This window comes from Mobula hypostoma, chromosome 5 (assembly GCF_963921235.1).
Source record: "Mobula hypostoma chromosome 5, sMobHyp1.1, whole genome shotgun sequence".
In the NCBI taxonomy this organism is placed as follows: domain Eukaryota; kingdom Metazoa; phylum Chordata; class Chondrichthyes; order Myliobatiformes; family Myliobatidae; genus Mobula; species Mobula hypostoma.
Window position 1 is genome coordinate 172623890 of NC_086101.1, and position 21947 is coordinate 172645836.

The 21947-nt window shown below is 42.6% G+C and overlaps 1 protein-coding gene across 11 annotated transcripts in view; it reads right to left on the reverse strand.

Annotated features, from left to right (window-relative positions):
- tenm3 (teneurin transmembrane protein 3) overlaps positions 1–21947 on the reverse strand; it is a 2629382-nt gene that overhangs the window by 211812 nt on the left and 2395623 nt on the right. For all 11 annotated transcript variants that reach the window (XM_063049436.1, XM_063049434.1, XM_063049437.1 and 8 more), the window contains one exon: positions 6114–6236. In XM_063049436.1, coding sequence (XP_062905506.1) covers positions 6114–6236 — 123 coding nt within the window. The remainder of the gene's footprint in view (positions 1–6113; positions 6237–21947) is intronic.

Below are 21947 nucleotides of genomic sequence, written 5' to 3' on the forward strand. Positions count from 1 at the left end.
TGTGGTGAGGAGGGAAAATGTGATGTTGGTGTTTATTTCAAGTGGACTAGAACATGAAAGCAAGGATGTAATGTTGAGGCTTTAAGAAGTACTGGTGAGGTCTCACTTGGAGTATTGCGAGCAGTTTTGGGCCCCTTATCTTAGAAGCGATGTGCTGACAATGGAGAGGTTTCAAAGTAAATTCACGAAAATGATACCAGAATTGAATGGCTTGACATATGAAGAGTGTTTGATGGCTCTGGGCCTGAATTCACAAGAATTCAGAAGAATGAGGGGTGACCAAATTGAAACCTTTTGAATGTTGAAAGGCCTTGATAGTGTGGATGTGGAGAGAATGTTTCCTACGGTGGGAGAGTCTAGGACCAGAGTACACAGCCTCAGAATAGAGGGGTATTCTTTTAGAACAGAGATGAGGAAGAATTTCTTTAGCCAGAGTGGTGAATCAGTGAAATTTGTTGGCACAAACGCCTGTGGAGGCCAAGTCTTTACGTATATTTAAGGCAGAGGTTGATAGATTCTTGATTGATCAGGGCATGAAGGGATACAGGGAGAAAGCAGGAGACTGGGGCTGAGAGGAAAATTGGATCAGCGTGATGAAATGGCAGAGCAGCCTCAATGAGCTTAATGGCCTAATTCTGCTGTTATCTTATGGTCTTTATAATGACAGAAATATATTATTATTTTATTGCTCATTTGTAGTGCCTGCTAGTGCCCTGTCCCTTTAATACCTTCCTGCCTCGAAATTCTATCGCATGCAAATGGTGCACTGATGCTCAGATGTAAACTTCAGTCATGCCCAAGGCGAACGACAAGGCACGGCATGCCTTTGGAGCTGAAAATGCACTGACTGGCCACAGGCCAAGTCAGAGCCACTCCATTGGAACGTGGATACAACAAGAGTAGCTGGTGGCAATTCCAGGAGGGACAGTGGGTGAAAGCAAGCAGCAGGTGTTGCTGTTTCACCCAAACTAGGGCAAGTCAGCAGAGAAAATACACCCTGGGATGTCTGAAATGCTGTGGCTGCATGTTAAAGTAAGATTTTTACACACACACACACACACACACATATGGATTTATGTGCCAAATGTTAAGATTGTCTATCTTTTCACATAAAATTATTTTGCAATTTTATAGAAACACTAGCAATCAAGCATCAAAATTTACATTGCTATTAGTGGAAAAAATCATTACACAGTAGGCTTTTAGTATAATAAAATGTCAACAAGGCTAATTGATGAGTAAAATATCACTGATGCCAAAATGTTCGGCTCAATAGCCTACTATTTAAGGACATTAGGATTGACTTGACTGCAATGAGCTGGCTTATTTAGGGGAGAATTGAACACCTTCAGAATGCCTTTCAAATATAGGGTTAGATAATTGAGAGTGCTTATAAAAAACTAACAAGACAGAAATGTCAAGGATCAAATGTAACAATAAAGCAGTGTGATCACAGATTTATTTAGTGGGGGCAGATCAAGATGGACCAGCACAAATTACTCATTCAACAGAGAAAATCTGATAATATCATGCCCTATGATCTAAGGGCCTAATTTATATTCGTAGCTCTAATTTTTAAATTAAAAAAAGACTTCCATTCTGCAGCACATAGTGCACAAGGTGACATTTAAGACTTCCCAGGCATTGAGAGTTGTGTCTTTTCTATACAATTTGTAGTGTTGACATGTTCTGATTGATACAGCAGAAGAGGAAGCTATTTAACACATTTGTATTTAGTTCAATCTTTTCCAATTGCTCACTAGCTTGTGCCATTTCGCTGTTCTAGCCCACAGCCATGAACAGCATCTGAGCATCCCTGAGTAATCTTAAATAAATTAAAAATCTCTGCCACTTCTAGAAATAAATCTTTGTTTTACATACTGTAGTGTATTGTGTTCCTTAATGACAGAGATTTAATTCCTTATCTCTCACAGAAGTTCTAGTTAATAATGGCTGGTACCGACTGTCTTGGATGCTAGTCGGTTTCGGCTCATTGGTCAATTCTCATGACAAAAATTAAAGAAAAACTACATACACTGACAGTCTGAAATAAAAGCAAAACTTGCCGGACGTACTCAGCAGGTCGGGCAGCATGAAGGTCTTGGAAATGAAACATTATCTGTTTCTATCTCTACGGGTCAGTCTGACCTGCCGAGTGCGGCATTTTCAGGTTTTATTTCTAGTCTTTAGGATGTGCCTGTTCTGGACTCCAGAAACCTCTGGAATTATTGGTGCAAACATCCCCTCGGAATGTCCACAACATGTACAAAGAACAAACAGACCATTTGCTCCAACAGGTTTTACCACTCAAGTAGCCCCCCCCCCCACCAACACACACACACACACACACACACACACACGTGTATCTCTAATCAGGAGGAGAAAGCTTAGCTACTTTATTTTCTTTCCCTAAGTTACACGACCACGGTGTCAAATTGGCTCCCTTAAAGGCATTTTAAGTCATCAGGTTACATCTTCAAGTTCCTTTTCAGGGCTTGAGTGTGACTACAGGATTAAAATTCAGCTACACCAATGCTTTCAGAAGGGCAATGTAATGGAGCTCTGGGCAGCTGAACTGTAGAATTATAGAATTCTGCAGCAGAAGAAACTGGCAGAGGAATGGTGTTGGGCAACATGGTAGCGTATTAGTCAGTGAAACACTGTTACAGTATATTTCCATTTCTCCTATGGTCCACTCTCCTCTAAGATCAGGTTCCTTCCTAACCATCCCTTTACCTTTCCCGCCACCCTGACTTCACCCATCATGTTCCAGCAAGCCTTCTTCCCCCCCTCCACCTTTTTATTCCGGCATCTTCCCTTCCTTTTCAGTCCAGAAGAAGGGCCTCGATCTGGAACGTCACCTGTTTATTCATTTCTATAGATGCTGCCTGACCTGCTAAGTTTTTCCAGGATTGTGTGCGTGTGTTGCACACTATTAGAGTGATAGCTAAGATCAGGGTTCAATTCCCACCGCTGTCTGTAAGGAGTTTGCACGTTCTCCCTGTGAATGTGTGGGTTTCCTCCAGGTGCTCTGGTTTCCTCCCACATTCCAAAGATGTATGGTTAGGGTTAATGGGTTGTGGGCATATGGATAATAGGGTTAACATGTTGGTGCTGGGAGTGTGGCGACTCTTGCAGGCTGCCTCTTCGTTGATTTGATCTGACACAAATGACATATTTCACTGTGTGTTTCAATGTACATGTGACAAATAAAGCTAATTTTTAAACTTATAGTAATTCTATTACCCGTTACTTCTTGTACTCTATGACTTCCTGCTATGTAGGATAGACTCTTGATCTCACAATCTACCTCATTATGATCTTGCACATTATTGTCTACCTGCACTGCACTTTCTTTGTAGCTGCTACACTTTACTCTGCATTCTGTTCAAAGCATTGTGTAACGCTGTGTACTTTGCTTCAAGGAAACATGGCTATCCCCCACCATTTCAGATGCAGCAGTGCAGCTCGATGCCCTCACCATTCTCCACAAAGACAGGATAGCTCAGTGTTTTAAAGGCAGAGGAGGTGGGGTATGCTTTATGAATAATTCATCGTGGTGCACAAATGTGGCAGTTCTGTCTCAGTTCTGCTCATCCGATCTGTAACATCTAGTGGACAAATGCTGTCCTTCTGCCATCATCATTCCACCTCAGGCCAACTTCAGGTAGGCACTGGAGGAACTAAGCTCTGTCATGAGCAAGCACGAAACAGCGCCCCCTGATATTTTCTCTATCACTGCAGGGTATTTGAATCAGGCCACCTTGAAGAAGTCTATGAACAACTACCACCAACATACTACCCATGGAGCCAGGGGAGCCAATACACTTGAATACTGATATACCAACATCAAGAACATTTATCATGCCATCCCCTGCCGGCACTTTGGAAAGTCCAATCACCTGGCTGTACTTCAACTCCCAGCATCTAGGCAGAGTCTAAAGACCAGAGCACCAGTGGTGATGACCAAGAAGGTATGGTCAAGGGAAGTGGAGATATACTTACAGGACTGCCTTGAGTTGGTGGACTAGACAATATTCAGGGATTTATCTTCAAATCTGAATGAATATGCCACAGTTGTCACCGGCTTCATCAAGACCTGTGTGGATGAGTGTGTGCCTTTGAGAACATATGGACATACCCAAATCAAAAGCCATGGATAAACCGGGAAATTCAGAGTCTGCTGAGGGCTGGATCTGTGCCATTCAAGACCAGTGATCCAGAACTACACAACAAGTTCAGTATGACCTACCGAAGGCTATTTTAAGAGCAAATAAAAAACCCAATTCCAATTGAGGTTAGAGATGGAATCTGATGTACATCAGCTCTGGCAGGGTTTGCAGGCCATTACATCCTATAAAGCGAAAGCTAATATCATGAGTGGCTGTGGTGCTTCACTCCCAGAGGAGCTCAATGCTTTTTATGTATGCTTTGAAAGGGAGAATAAAACTACATCTCTGGAAATCCCTGCAGCATCTGGTGACCCTGTAATCTCCGTCACAAAGGCCATCATCAGAACATCTTTCAAGAGGATGAACTCTCACAAAACAGCAGACCCTGATGGTGTACCTGGTAGGGCTCTGAAAAGACATCTTCAGTCCAACAGGACTGTTCAAGGACATCTTCAGTCTCACATTGCTCCATTCAGATGTTCCTAGCTGCTTCAAAAAGTGCCCAAGAAGACAGGGTGAGTTGCACTCATAACTACTGTGATGAAGAGCTTTCAGAGGTTGGTCATGGTTAGCATCAATTCCTGACTAAGCATGGACCTGGATCCACTGCAATTTGCCTACCGCCACAGTAGGTCTACAGCAGATACAATAGCACTGACTCTCCATTTGCCCTTGCATCTCCTGGACAATATGTCAGGCTGCTGTTTATTGATTACAGCTCAGTGTTCAACACAAACAGACCATCAGTTCTAATCAACAAGCTCCAAAACCTAGTCCTCAGTACCTCCCTCAGCAACTGGATCCTTGACTTCCTCATCAGGAAACTACAGTCCGTGCGGATCAGAAATAACATCTCCGTCCTCACTGACAATCAACACTGGTGCATCTCAAGGATGCGTGCTTAGCCCACTGCTCTACTCTCTCTACGCACATAATTGTGTGACTTGGCACAGCTCAATCACCATCTGTAAATTTGCTGATGACATGACTATTGTTGGCAGAATTTCAGATGGTGTGAGGAGGCACACAGGAGCGAATCAGATCAGCTGGTTGAGTGGTGTCGCAACAACAACCTTGCACTCAACATCAGTTAGACCAAGGAGTTGATTATGGACTTCAGGAAGGGGAAGTTGAGGAAACACTCACCTGTCCTCATTTAGGGATCAGCAGTGGAAAGGGTGAGCAGTTTCAAGTTCCTGGGTGTCACCATCTCTGAGGATCTATCCTGGGCCCAACATATTGATGCCATTACAAAGAAGGCATGTCAGTGACTATATTTCATCAGGAGTTTGAGGAAACTTGGTATATCATCAATGACACTCGCAAATTCCTACATATATACCACAGAGAGCATCACCCGGCAACTGCAGAGAATCGGAAAAAGCTGCAGAAAGTTGTAAATTCAGCCAGCTCCATCATGGCACTATTCTCTCCAGCATCAAGGACAGTGTCAAAAGGTGATGCCTCTAAAGGGCGGCATCCATCATTAAGGACCTCCATCATCCGGGACATGCTCTCTTCTCATTGCTACCATCAAGGAGTAGATACAGGAGCTCGAAGGTACACACTCAACTTTTCAGGAACATCTTCTTCCCCTCCACCATCAGATTTTTGAATGGACAGTGAACCCAAGAACTACTTTGCTCTCTTTTTGTACTATTTATTTAATATTTTTAATATAGATACTTATTGTAATTGGTAGTTTTTTTATTATTATGCATTGCAATGCACTGCTGCTGCAAAACAAGAAATTTCACAACATATGCCAGTGATACTAATCTTGATTCTGATAATGATTTGACCTACATGAATAGTATGTAATACAAGTTTTTCACTGTACTTCAGTACATGTGAGAATAATAAACCAGTTCCACTTCCAGTGCCTCTGTGCTGCTAACTTGGGTTATCCTTTGTGTTGTTGATGAAATACAAATTTCTTACCGCCGTCACCTGAAGTCGCAGTCAAGACATTGGTAGGTGAGGTCTCGGTCTTCACTTTGCCATTTTCAAATGTATAGTTATCAATCTGCTGCAGCTGCCAATTCAGGCCGAGGAGGTGCATTGCTGATGAAACAGAAGACAAAGAGAAAGTTCAGGGTCTGGCAATGCTTCAAAGCAAGGCAGCTTGGATCAAACAGTACCTGGAATTCTTGTACCTGGACTTTCCGCCAGGGTAAAGGTGATGACAACTCTTCTCATGCATGTGTGACACCAACAGCAAACAAAAATGCTCAATTTTTTCCCCCCATTTCCCCCTCAATTCTCTCAAGATGATTAGCAGTCTTGAGTTTATATCAACATATCTGGTATTATATGAACTGTAGACTGGCTTTCTTCACCTGGAGCTGAGTGGGAGTGCCTTGTAGGCTCATGGTAGCATAGTAGATAGTGCAACGCTATTGCAGCTCAGAACGTCGGAGTTCAGAGTTCAATTTTGATGCCATCTGCAAGAAGTTTGTATGCCCTCCCCATCAGTGCGTGGGTTCCTCCGGGTGCCCTGATTTCCTCTCATATTCCAAAGGCATACTGATAAATTGGTGATTGGCTCGTTAAATAGATGGGTTGCTATTGGTGTGGCTCATTAGGCCAGACAGGCCTATTCCATAGTGCATCTTCAAATCAAGTAAAATAAATAATGAGGGGCAGGATATACTTTGTCATAGCTGATGCATTTCGAGTTAGGGAGCACAGATTTAAAGTAAGGGATAAGAGGTTCAGAAGGGATCAGAATCAGGCGGGAGGAGAAGATGGCAGCGCGCCGCGCATGCGCAGCTCTCTGATGAAAAATGATGTCGTATCTGTTAAATAGGGGCCGTGGACAATTCTGATTTGATGGAGGATGGACGTGAAATCGCAGAGGATCATCTGGAGAAATTTCTGAAACGCCCATCCGCTGCTGTTGTTACTGTGTGGTCGGGAATCTTTTGGAGGGTAGGCCTCAAAATCCCCGGCCTTGCCTGCTTTTGGCGACTGAGAAAGAGGTGAATCGCTCGGACAGAGATGGCGCTCAGTACTCGGTGTCAGAGAGCCGATCAGAGCTCGAAGTTTTCGGATGACTCAGGGTCGGATTGTGGTCGGCATGGCAGGGAGAGTTTTTCTTCCCTCTCCCGACTGCGTGAGATGTGGGACATTTGAGAAACTTTGAACTTTACTGTGCTCACGGACGTTCTTCATCAAGTTATGGTACTGTGCACTGTTGTAACTATATGTATAATTATGTGGTTTTGTCAGTTTTTTCAGTCTTGGTTTGTCCTGTGTTTTGTGACATCACACCGGAGGAAATAATGTATCATTTCTTAATGCATGCATTACTGAATGACAATAAAAGGGGACTACGTGTCTTCATAATCCAAAAGAATTTTTTCCACTCAGAGATTGCTGGAAACTTGAAAATATGGCCTAGGAAGGTGCTAGACAAAGGTAGTCTCACAGTATTAGATAGTTCAAAAGTTCAAAAAGTTCAAAGTAAACTTATTATCAAAGTACATACATGTCACCATATACAACCCTGAGATTCATTTTCTTGTGGGCATACTCAATAAACCCATAATAGAATCAGTGAAAGACCGCACCAACTGGGTGTTGAACCAGTGCGCAAAAGACAAAAAAACTGCAAATACAAAAAGAAAGAAATAATGATAATAATTATAAAAAAATAAATCAATAAACAATAAATACTGAGAACACAAGATGAAGAGTATTTAAAAGTGAGTCTATAGGTTGTGGGACCATTTCAATGATGGAGCAGGTGAAGTTATCCCCCTTTGGTTCAAGACCCTGATGGTTGAGGGGTAATAACTACTCCTGAATCTGGTGATTTGAGTTCCAAGGCTCCTGTATCTTCTTCCTGATGGCAGCAGCAAGTAGAGAGAGTCTAGGTGGTGGGGGTCACTGATAACAGAAGCTGCTTTCCTGTGACAATGCTCTGCATAGATGTGCTCAGTGACGGGGGGGGGGCTTTATCCATGATGGACTGGGCTGTATTCACTATTTTTTTGTAGGATTTTCCATTCAAGGGCATTGGGTGTTTCCATACCAGGCTGTGATGCAGCCAGTCAATACAATCTCCACCACACATTTATAGAAGTTTGTCAAAATTTTAGATGTCATGCTGAATCTTTGCAAATTCCTAAGGGAGTAGAGTCACTGCCGTGCTTTCTTCATAATTGTATTTACGTACTGTTCCCAGGACATATCCTCCAAAATGATAACACCAATGAGTTTAAAAGTTGCTGACCCTCTCCACCTATATTGAGGACTGACTCATGGACCTCTAGTTTCCTCCTCTTGAAGTCAATAATCAACTCCTTGGTCTTGCTGACATTGAGTAAGAGGTTTTCAATCTCCCTCCTATATGCTGATTCATTACCACCTTTGTTTCGGCCTATGACACTGGTGTCATCAACAAACTTGAACATGGCATTGGATCTGTGCTCAGCCACGCAGTCATAAGTGTTAAGCGTGTACAGCAGAATGCTAAGATCACAGCCTTGATCTGTGATCTGTGCTGATGGAGATTGTGGAGGAGATGATGTAGCCAATCTGGACTGACTAGGGTCTGCAAGTAAGGAAATCGAGGATCCAAGTGCACAAGGTGGTAGTGAGGCTAACGTCTTGACGCTTACTGGTGAGTCTTGAGGGTACCTTGATGTGCAGCTCATCATCACCAGAGCATTGAAGGCTGCAGATCAAGTGCTGGTAAATGTGATGAGTATACTATAGATAGTGCTGATGTCAGAGTGGATATGATGGGGGGAGGTGCCTGTTTCTGTGCTGTCCGCATTAGGGTTAGGGTTCTATGATTCATACTGAAGTACAGTTAGCTCTGATTTAACCAAAAGGGAAGAAATGTCACTTATCTGCTTTCCAAATGGTATATACGCTTCCTGAAAGAAATCTTAATTGTGTCAATGAGCAACACCTCATGAAGTAAGACCATTTGGTCCACCAAAACAGTGCCAACCATTTATACTGACCCTACAGTATTTCTATTTTTGCCCACGTTCTTATCATTTCCCCCAATCCTACCACTCAACTACCCAGTATGGAAAATCAACCTACCAACCCATGCATCTTTGGGATATGGGAAGCAGCCAGAACACTCAGAGGAATCCCATACAGTCGCAGGGAGAACATACAATCTCTACATGAGGAATCTCGCACAGACACAGGGAGAACCTACAATCAACATGAGGGATCCCACACAGTCACAGGGAGAACATACGATCTCTACATAGACAGCTTCCAAGGTCAGGAGGGAGTCAGGGTCTCTGGTGCCACGAGGTGATGGCCCAATTTGCTGCACCACTCTGCTGTCTAGCAAGTTTTAAGGCAAGATTTTTTACTGTCATTTCCAGTACACAAGTGTAAAGGGCAACAAAATAATTGTTACTCCGGATCTGATGAAGCTAAAAATAAACACAATGAAATAAAGAACACAATAATATAGAAAATATGAATTCAGAAGATAGCTTTTATACATAGATAGACGTGGGGAATCTGGGTGGGGGGGGAGAAGAGTCAAGAGTGAAAGATAATGTGTGCATTTGTGTTAAAGAAGGAGAGGTTCATTACAGAAAGGCTGATAGAGTGAAGTAGAAAATGGCCAAATTAAGCAAAAACAAAAGATGGATGTAAAGAGGGTGGAACCTGCAGAGGCATTAGCTGAAATGTTTGAACTGAGAATTGAATCTGTAATATGTGCAGTAAAACAATAAAGTGCTTTCCTCTAATCTTCTTGAAGTTCATTGGAATAGCGTAGGGTCCTACTGATAGGGAAGGCAGAGGGAGGGATAAAAAGAGTCAGGTGGATGGAAGTCTGGGGACCGTCTTGCTAATTAAAAAGGGGTGCTCTACTAAATGGTCACTCAATCTGTATTTGGTCTCCCCGGGCCACCGAGACCACATTGTGGGCAGTGAATGTAGGATAAACCACAAACAGAAACATCCCTGTGCCTGGGGAAAAAAACACAATGTGGCACATTGCCAAATGATCTTCAGCCAAGTCATTTGCATGTTGATGACAGATAAATGCGGCATCTGATGAAAAGATTTAGTATCAAGCACAAAAGGGTCAAATTAATTTAATGCTAAATGACATACCAGGATTTTTTTTGTTGTGCAACAGTCTGTGTGCATATTTGGAGCTTATGAATAACTAACATACGGTTACTGGCTTACTTTCATGTCCCATATTAAATCTGACAGGATTTCATACAAAGCACAACATGTGGCTTAGAAAGCTTTGAGCGAAGCAGGAAGCAAAACTTGCAAAATATTCAGAATGCTATAATCAAAACAAGAAATGAAGATGAAGCACACAGAAGTGAAGATGCATAGTCATGTTCACCCCTTCTGGGGCTTTTGTGTGATTATGCATGCATAATTCTCCATAAATTAGCCTTTATCTCAAGCCTCCTGCTGAGTTCGTATGCTTCCTGGCTGATAGCAGGCGAGTCATAGAGCAAGTTTTCAGACTATTACTGCATACTGCGCTGCTTCCAAGAAACAGGATCCTTGCATTAGCCCACTGAGTTTGGAACCACAAATAAAGAGACTTCTTAGCTACAGGTAATGCATTATGGATCTGGCATAGATGCACTACTGTCTAAAAATGCAGCATAAGAGGTTTTTTTTTCTGTATGTTATATATCTTTACCATATTTTTATTGCACCCTAAGGAAAATTAAACTCAGAGAAATACTGGAAATCCTTAAACGAGGAAAAAATTATGAAGATTAAGAGCTGTCAGTTCTGTCATGACAATCGTTATTAATGCTGTGTTATCAATTAGCACAGGCAAAAGTGAAAAAAAAATATCACTTGGCTTGCAAGCGACAATGTTCCTTAAGTCCATGGCCCGGGCACTTTACCAAGGTTCTGTCTCAGGTATTCACTTCAGTTAATCAACATCATTCTCGGGATCTGCTACTCAGCACTAGTGGCAAAGCTCGCAAATTTATCATGGGCAGAGTGCACCTGGGAGGCTTGACAAACAAACAATTTTGTGCTCACTGGTTGTTTTATTCAGAATTCATTTTCATTATCACTCCACTCCAAATCCCCATCTCTCCAAATTACACATCCCTGCTGCAAAAGAAGAACAAGGAATCAATGCCAGCTTAGTTCCTGTTTGGCAGCAACCACCTGACAAGCAAGACAGCACTTCTTTCTGGGGTAACCACTGTTCTCTTTCTGTAGAATGGCTCTCTCTATTACAGAGTCCTTCTCAGTTAAGCATTGGCCCCTCCTACTGACGAGCAAGAGAATAGAGATAGATAGAGAGATTGATCCCAAAGGAAATTAGTGTCGCAGTAGCATTACAAGAGCAAAGGTATACAAAAATATTAGAAGAAAAGTAAGAAAGAATAAAAAATAAGTTACCTCAGTCTATCAGGAGGGGACCATCACTTCCCCAGCTATAGGTTGACTCACCATAAAGCCTAATGACCGAAGGGAAGAATGACCTCATATAGCAGCACAGTTGTCTTATTCTACTACTAAAAGTGCTCCTCTGTTCAGCCAACTCGGCATGCAGAGGATCAGAAACATTTTTCAGAATTGCCAGGATTTTCCGTAGGGTCCTTTGTTCTACCACAGCCTCCAATGTGACTCCTTTAAGAGAGCCAGCCTTTCTGATCATTTTATTGAGCCTATTGGCATCACCCTTGTTAATGCCATTGCCCTTGCACACCACCGCGTAGAAGATTGTACTGGCGACAACAGACTGATAGAACACGTGAAGGAGAGGCCTACATATTCCAGAGGACCTTAGTCTCCTCAGGAATAGAGGCAACTCTGCCCCTTCTTGTACACAGCCTCTGTGTTGGTGCTCCGCTCAGGTCTGTCATCCAGTTGCACCCCCAGGTAATTGGGGGTGTGTTACCTGTTAGCTAGCAACTTTGAACATAAGTCAAAGATTTAGATTCAAGATACAAAGTACATTTATTATCAAAGAATGTATAAATTATACAACCTGAGATGTGTTTGCCTACAGGTAGCCACAAAGCCAGAAACCTGAAAGAGCCAAATTAGAGAAATAAAAAGACCAATTGCTGATGTACAAGAGAAAGGAAAAAAAGTGAATAACAACATTTCGATCCAAATTGCGTCCTCAGATCCGCAGCCCGGAGTAGGCCTAAAGCCTCACTTATCAGTTCATCATATTAGCAAGCACGGAGCATGGCAGCCACGCAGTCTTCATAGCCTCAGTGCTATGGAGAGAGGAGTGACCTTTGCAGAGAGTGGGCAAAATAGACTCTTGCCTTGGATCCTGAAGCCCTGTCTTTTTGGTCTGGGCCGGCGTTTAAATTGACCAAACAATGGAACAGCAAAAGGCTCTGGCACCCTGGAGAGCAGAGAGACGATTGTGGAGATCAGGGGTTCCCAACCTTTTTTGTATTGTGGACTAATACCATTAAGCAAGAGATCCATAGATCCCAGATTGGGATCCCCTGATTTTGATCATAAAGCTGGTACACAGGTGGAGAGAGGCTTTAACAAACTACGTCGTAGTTGCTGCTTTAAAAAATGCTTGACTGAAGTCAGACCACAGAGGTTTGAGTGCAACAGTTTCCTTTCAGAGCATTTGAAATGAGTGAAAACGTCAGAATGGAAACTGGTTCTTCAGTCCACAGAATCTAATCCGACTATCATGTGATCTTCTGTGCTTTGGTGATTCAAGTGTTCATCCAAGGATCAGCAAACCAGCTTGCTTGATTCAGGCACCATGCAAACAATCTTCAGAAGAGCAGTGATGTTTTCCATAGTAACTGTGGCAGCTTGTGCGGCTCTATTATGGCAGCCTATAGCAGCTGAGATTAGGCTCCAGACTATAGTCAGGAGCCACGGTAGCTCTTGTGTCCTAGAAGCAATCCTGCTGAACGTGGAAATGTATGGCAGTTCAGTTTTAGTGCATAGAATATTGAACATAGAACAGTACAGCACAGTACAGCTCTTTCAGCCCACATTGTTGTGCGGGCCTTTTAACCTACTCCAAGATGAATCTTGCGCTTCCCTCTTGCGTAGCCCTCCATTTCTTCCTGGCTCTTCCATTCCTTCCTCCCAATCTTCCTGAAGATGAATGGCATTCCGTGTCTTAAAAACCTTCTGACGATCCACAACCAACAGCCTATTTGAAGAGTGGAGACCCTTTCACTTGACAAATGTTTTAGGTCATTAGTAGGAACTCTCAAATGAGTACAAAGACCGCATGTAATAGCAATAAAGTTCTCTTTGAAACTGAAGAAAATGAATGCATTTCTTTTAGATGTAGCTTGCAGGGCTTCCCCCTGATGCCTGCAGATAGTAAGACATCTGCTGTTGTCAGTAGAAAAGATCCTGCAGCAAGCAATTTGAGAACCAAGGCAAACCCCTGAATTGAAACCCAAGAATATAAGTATTGCTGAACGCTTTCTGGATGCATTTGGTATACCCCTTGGAAAGCCTGAAGATGAGATTAAATTGCTCAACAATAATGTCCAGGTCGGATGTGGGATCTCTGGGAGCAGGATCTTTGCAAATGGCATGTCTTTGCCTCCTGCCCCCAAATTACTGACTGACCCTGCACTGTTAGCCTGTGGTGTCACCACTGAGGCACAACTTGGGGCGCACTGCAGTAGCAGAGTGCTGGAGGCATCATTCACCTTTAGTTGAAGCAGACCTTTCAGTCAGCTCGGAAGCTACCCATTCCAAATTCCTCACGGCAGTAGAACTTACCTTTAAATAATGGGAAAAAGCAGCAAAACATAAAGTACATTTTTTTCAAGAACGACTACAGATGTTGGAATGCTGAAATAAAATCTGAAAGCAGTGAGCAAATCAAACAACTTCTCTGTAAAGAGAAACATACTTTGCGTTCTGGTTGAAGACTTGTCTCCATAAATACAACGTGTCACTTGTTGAATTGAAATTGTTCCATGACAGTCACCATTTGGATATACAAGCTCAAATTCATTCCAGTACGTGTAGAGAACGACCTTGTGGAATCTGTGATGTAATTATGAACACGTCCAATCCTAGGCATGAAGATTACATGCCCATTCCAATTTCCCAGCAGGAGCCACTTCACCCAGAAGTGATTGCTTGAGCAATCTACACTGGGTTAACTTGACAGGGCAGCACAGTAGCACACTTAGCTGAGCTGTGGCTTCACTGCTCAAGGAACATTCAATTCTGATCGCAGTTGCTGTCTGTGAGGAGTTTACAGGTTCTCCCTATGACCCCATACCCCACCATCCCATGACCCAAAGTTGTGCATGGAACTGGGTGCTGTAAACTGCCCCTACTGCGAAAGAGAGGGGTAGAACCTGGGGCGGGTGGTGCAGAGGGAGTTGATTAACTAAGACCATAGACATAGGAACAGATTAGGCCATTCAGCCATACTACCTGTTCCACCATACTATCATGACTGATTTATTATCCCTCTCAACCTTATTCTCCTGCCTTTTACCTATGACCTTTCACACTCATACTAATCAAGAACATATCAACTCCCACTTTAAATATATCCAGTGACTTGGCCCCCACAGCCGTCTTTGGCAAAGAATTCCACAGATTCAACACCCTTTAGCTAAAGAAATTCCTCCTCACCTCTGCTCTAAATGGACGTCCTTGTATTCTGAGGCTGTGCCCTTTATTCCCGGTCTCCCCCACTATAGGGAGCATCCACTCTTTGTGGGCAGCGCAGTAGCGTAGAGGTTAGCACAACGCTTCACAGCACCAGCGCCCCAGCTGCAATTCCTGCCGTTGTCTGCAAGGAGTTTATGTGTTCTCCACGTGACAGCGTGGGTTTCCACCCACAGTCCAAAGAGGTCAATTGGTCATTGCAAACTGTTCCTGCAATTAGGCTAGGATCAAACTGGGTGGGGGGTGGGGGGATTGCTGGGTGGCACAGTTTCACACCAACAGGTAAATGTGGGAAGAAAAAAATGGAAATAGGGTAGAGTTGCAAATAAACTCCTCTTGGGCTTCCAGGTATCGATTATAATCGTTGCTTCAACGGCAAACTCTGCCATCTTCTTCAGGGATGTTTTAATTGGGTGGCTTGATAGGCTGAAAGATCCGTTTCTATGCTGTATGACTTCATGAGGTAGATAAAACACATACATAATAAGATCTAATTTCTATAAATGCAGGGCGATTTGTTTTGCCACGTAGCATAATCAGAAACGCAGATGCCAATGCAGCGGAACATGTCAAAGAAGACACGGCAAGGCAACATTTTCAAAATGCAAATAGGGCCGACGTGTGACAGAGACTCTTTAGAAATAATAATTGGTTAGATGTCTGATGTTTACTTGTTAGAAGAAAGTTCAGCTGGGTCATGTTCCTGGACAACTAAATGATGTTCTTATGCTAATGCCGAGCTATTTTGTAAATGTCAAACATGACAAAAATTCCAGAAGATGAGGCTCTAGAGATCTGAGACAACTGCAGGTTGTGCTCAGCAGAGCATTAAAGTGAACACTTCCATTTGGAGAGAAAAATGACCATGTTTTATGATCAGCTGACCAGCCAAGCCCACTGCAGCGGAGATAATGGAGTGTAGATCGTCAATTATGGTGCATAATTACTGGTAAAACTGTAAATCGCACCCCATGCTCTGCTGCCAAGCTTGCAATTAGAAGAAAGAACATAGAACAGTACAGCACAGGACAGGCCCTTTGACCTACGATGCTGTGCTGACCTTTTTACTGACTGTGTGATTAATCTAACCCTTCCCTCCTACACAGCCCATAGCTTTCCATTTTCTTTTATCCATGTGCCTACCTTAAAGTCTCTTAAATGTCCCAAACCTTATCAGCCTCTCTTAGCAATTCTGGCAGTGCCTTCCAGGCATTTACCATTCTCTGTGTAAAAGCTCTACATCTGACATCTCCACTAACCTATTCTCCACTCACCTTAATCGTGTGTCCTCTGCTATTAGCCATTATGAGCATAACAGCAGAATGTATTGCTTTGTTCTGAGCACCCACTCCATCCAGGTTCCATGAGGGTACGATGCTCCCGGCATCGTCTCCTGAGAACCAATGCAGATTAGGGTGCCACTTCATCAAACACCTTTAGTCCGCCCACCGCCAAAGGCAGGGTTTACCAGCGGCCACCCACTTCAATTCAATTTCCCAATCCCATTCTGACATGTCTATCCATGGCCTCCTCTGAGGCTACTCTCAGGTTGGAGGACTAAACCCATCTGACTAGCCTACAATCAGACAGCATGAACACTGATTTCTCTAATGTCTGGTAATATCGCCCCCTACTTCTTCTCTCTTTTCCCATTCCTCATTCTGGTTCCTCTCTCAACCCTTCTCTTCTCCTCATCTGCCTGTTACCTCACTCCAGTGCCCCTCCTCCTTCCTTTTCTCCCGTTCTCTATTCTCCTCTCCTAACAGATTACTTCTTATTCAACCCCTTACCTCTTCCACCTATCACCATCCAGCTTCTTACTTTAGGCCCCCTGTTCCCCACCCACCCACTTCCCCCTTCACCTGGTTCCACCTATCATCTGCCAGCTTGTACTCCTTTCATTCTCCCCACCTTCTCATTCTAGGTTCTGCCCCCTTCCTTTCCAGTCCTAATGAATGGTTTTGGCCCAAAACTTTGAATGTTTATTGCCCTCCAAAGATGCCTCCTGACTTGTTGAGTACCACCAGCATTTGTGCATTCAAGATTCAAGATTGTTTAATGTAATTTCCAGTACACAAGTGTAAAGGAGAATAAAATGCAGCATAAAACATTCAAAAAGATAAAGAACACATTAGTAAAAAAATAATACGGTGGGTTCTGGTTAATTGGGCCATTGGTTAATCGGGACAACCACTTATTTAGGGCAACTCTTAAAATACAAAAACTATTCAGGAAAATAGCTGGGATTCCCTTTATTTAATTGGGACACTATGCTGCTTAATTGTGGAGGAGATTAATAAGCGAGCAAACAGTTTTTAAATAACGTCAGTTGAGTATGTTTATGTTAAGAAGCAGTGACTTTTGTCACTGAAATTTGGCAAGAAACAAGCAGTACAACTATTCAGAACTGATTTGCTCACCGTGATTTCGAGCATTCAGGCTTAGAGGTGTCATAAACTGCCAGGAGTGAAAATGAAATGACTTCACTACTTCAACAAGTGAGGAACTACGAAGAATTTGAAGGTATCAACATCATCATGAATGTTACAATGAAAATGAAGGTTTGGAAGATACAATCATCAATAGCATTGCATTAAGGCTGTTCATTACCTACACTAGGTTTCTGAACTGATTCTGTTCCTTTTCAGTCAATCAACAGAATGAGTCAGATGAATTCCTCCATCGATAACTATTAGAAGCTAATATGCAGTTTTATAGTACTCTAGTAGCATTAGTAGTGTTCTAACTTGTTCTGTATTTCATTTAAATATATAATCTGTTACTCAGTTCAATGGTAGTTTGTCTTTTTTTTTACATCTTTTTAACTATTTCCATGAAACTTCAGCTAATTTGGGCACCCCACTTAATTGGGCCAAAATGGACTGATCCTGATGTTTCTCCATTAACGAGAATCCACTGTAAATATAAATAAAAAAGACAACTTATATACAATGATTGAATGAATGTAAATAAAGTGAAGCTAGGCAGAAGACTGACTGTACATAGGGGGCCTGACAGGAAATTATAAAATTAGTGCTGGTGGGATGGGTTATTGAGTGGAGGTGTTGATCAGCCTTACTGCTTGGGGAAAGCAACTGTTTTGGCGTCTGCTGGTCCTGGCGTGGATGCTACGTAGCCTCCTCCCTGATGGGAGTGGGGCAGACACTCCAGGAGCAGAGTGGGTCATATCCTTTATGATATTGCTCGTCTTTTCTCCAGAGTCTTTTTGTACATACTCTATGTCCTTGATAGCAGGTAGGCTGGTGCCAGTGATGCACTGGGCAGTTTTGACAGCTTCCTGTGCATGTTGCTTCATGAGCATCGAGCGGGGTCACTCAAAGATGTTTGGATCTGAGGTTGTTGTGGACAGTATGTAGTCTAACCCACCAGCTAAGACCTATTCCCCCAAGGGTTTTCTGTTGATAAGGGCAATGTTTTCCTAACGACTTGGGGGCAATATGAAGCTTGGTCCATTGTGATTAGATGCTGAACAGCCTCCAGGTAACAGTGACATATTTAAAGTCTAGATGTGGGATAGGAAGGGATCAAAGTGGCTTCAGGCAGATGTTCAGTGAGAAGATCATTGGTTCAAATCCCACTCCAGAGTCTCGAGTACATTTTCCAGGCTTGAACTCCAGTGCACTACTGAGGGAGTGATCGTCCTCATCAACAGAAAACTCTTGGGGAATAGATCGTAGCTGGTGAGTCAGATTACACACTGCCTGCCCTACTTGTCAGACCCAAACATCTTTGGGTGACCCCGCTCGAGGACTGTCGAGGATGCTGCCTTTTAATGAAATGTTGAGCCAAGGCCTTGTCTGCTGTCTCTCAAGAAAATAAAGCAGAGCTTAAAATGCTGTGCTCTAATAATGACCCAAAACAAAATGTAACAGCTGTAAAACAAATAGTGCAAATTTCAGCATCTTTCAATCACTTTGAACAAACTGACCAAATAGAGGAAGGTATGGAAACAAATTGGGACGAGCTTCTTGATGTCTAGCCACTGATCCTGAGAGATATGCAAGTTCAAACCTCACCACAACAGTTGGAGAATTTAAGTTCAAGTAATTAAACAAATCTAGTAATAACCACAAAAACTCATCTGGTTCACAGATATATTTCAGAGAAGGAAATCTGGAATTCTTGACAGAGGCAATGTTTCTATGTGGTTGGATCTTAATTGCTCCCTCAGTTTAAAGGCTGTGCAGATTGGACAATATGCTGTTGCATTGTAAGCTACGTCCCTATCCTGTGTAAAATAACATAATTCTGTCCGGGATTTTCCCACGTTATCTTCCTGTACAGAATTAATAAGTGGCTCAGAAGAATGTATGTTCAAATCTTATTATAGGACCTAACTCCGCATGTGGAAAATAAAATTTCCTGTTGCTTTGTCTTTAGTTGCAAAAAGAATGATCAGTATTGGTAATGTATAAGCTCGAGATAAAGGATTTAAAATTCACTGGAGTAAAGCAAAAGAAATCTAACTGTGATATCGATATTGATGTGCAGCTGCAGCTACTGTAGAAGGAAAGGGTCATTCAATACTTGGATCTCTTCAGGGAGAAAACATGGAGGTTCATTGAAGAACAAGTCCAAAAAGTTACTAAGAATGCTTAGATCGCACAACCACTGAGACAGCACACTGAACCTCTAATGAATAAAGAATTTAAACTGTTCCAGTTATCTGTAAATACCTATTGAGAATCTGAGGCTTGAAAAACATACCAATCTCCTGGTAAAATTCCAAAGCAACATAGATCACTGACACACTGTTGAGTGCTATCATCCCAGAGGTAAAATCCAGCTCAAATTTTGACAAACGATGATATACTGTGCTCACTTGTCAGTGTGTGCAAGCACTTTTACACTGAAAGACTGAAAATAAGGGCAGACCACGTGGGCTGGGAATTTTCTCAGCTGAACTCAGTGGAAACACAGAACAGAACGGGGCAATAACAGGCCCTTTGGCCCGTGATATAGTACGTGTGATGACCATGATGCCAATTGAAACTGCACACAGTGTAGATCCTTTCATTCCTTGCCTGTTCACATGCCTGTCCAAATGTCTCTTAATCTATCTGCTTCCACCACTGTGTTCAGGCATCTACCATTCTCAGTGTAAACAAAAGTAATCTCTTATATCTCTCTTAAACTTTTCCTCCTCTCTCCTTAAGAGTTATGCCCTCTAGTACCTGATATTTCTAATATGGAAAAAAAGACAATGACTATCTGCCTTATCTATGTCTTTCATGATTGTAATATAGTTCTATTAAGCTATCCCATAGCCTCTGTGGTAGTCCATGCTTCCCCAAGCTCTCCATATAGCTAACACTCTCAATTCCAGGCCAGCAACCTGTTGAATAACTTTTTCAGCCTCTCCACAACCTTTCTGCTATATGGTGACCAGGTTAGGCAGGCGCCTTGGTACCATAGTGGTGAGCATGATGCTTTCACAGCTCGGGGTGTCATGGTTCAGAGTTCAATTCCAACGCCATTTGTAAGGAGCTTTTACTCCATGATAAGTGTGGTTTTCCTCTGGCTGCTCCCATATCCTCCAAAGACATATTGACTAATTTGTCATTGTAAATTGTCCTGCAATTAGGCTAGGGTTAAATAGGTGGGTTGCTGGGTTGGGCCTGTTCCGCGCTGTATTTGAAAATAAAAGAGATAAAGCTGCAAATATAGCAAATCAAAGCTTTCTGCAGCCGCCAAATACAGTAATTTTCTGACTTACATACTCAGTGTCCCAAATTATGAAGGCACTTGGGGTCTTTTTTAACCACCCTTTCTACTTTCAAAGAACTATGGACTTGTACCCCAAGATCCCCTCTGTACATCAAAGCTCTTAATCTGGCCATTTCCTGTACACTTACACTTACATTTAACCTCCTAAGCTGCAGTCTCCCAAACTGGACGAAACTCCATCTGCTATTTCTTTGCCAGTATTTCCAACCGGTCTCCATCCAGCTTTATCCTTAGACTACCTTGCTCACTCTCCACAATTCTGCCAAATTTTGTGTTCTTGACAAACTTATCAACATTTTCTCCCGAATAATTTCTGTAGATATCGAACACAACAGAGGCCCAGCACTGAGCCCTGTGGAAAATCATTGGTCACAGACCTCCTTTAAGAATAACTCCCCTCCACCACTACCCTTTGTCTTCTATGCCAAGCCAATTCTGAATCCAATCTACCAGGTTACTGCAGATCCCATGTGCCTCAATCTGAAACAGTCTCACAATTGTTGGGTATGAAAGGCCATTCAGCCCTTCTTGTTCTTTCAATTCCTAACACATTTCATTTGGTTCCATACCTGGTCCTTTCTCTGCAAATTATTTTCACTCCCGTCTATTCAATATTGAAAGCTCTGGAGTCTATTGGGCTGTGTTGTATCTCATTATTCTACACCCCAAATTGCATCAACAAAGTATCTTGTAAATCTGCAGTGAAAATATCTGGTGATGTGAAGGCACCACAGTTGAATCCCCACTTCATACTTTTCCAGACATAAACTGCCCTCTACAATTGAGTGCAGTTGCTTTATGGAGAAAAGACAAGTTTTGGTCTACACTCACACCCCTCATCCCCCCGCCCCAGTATTATTTTCTGCTTAAAGCTAATCTTTTCCTCTACACTATGGATATCACAAATTGGCATTTGGGATCAAAGCAGGCTAAGGGAAAGTAATTGGGGAAGGGAGGCACCCAGAGGTTGTGGGACTCTTGCTAAAATGGTAAGATGCTGATGATGATACATGTTTGTATAAATGCTGCTTTGGATGAGAGTTCCATGGCGAGTTGTGAACAGGAATTAGGAGAGAGCGCATCAATCAACACAAAGCTGTGCTTGCTTCACCCCTGGAGCATGAGTTAGGGAGTACCCAAAACTAAAAGCTGAACAAGTACTCAAACTCAGTTACATCAAATCCCTGAAAATACTGACACAGGCATGAATGATGCTAATGCTGCGAGAATCAGAAATGTAAAATCATGGCCTTATGTGACACAGAACTATTATATCATCTGATGTCGCTTTGAAGAATTTTCCCCCCATCTAAGGCAACATTAACCCACAAACACCTCGCCTATAAGGGCAAGCTTGCTGATCAGTTATGCTTATTTGCTTTTTACTTTAAAGCAGGGGTC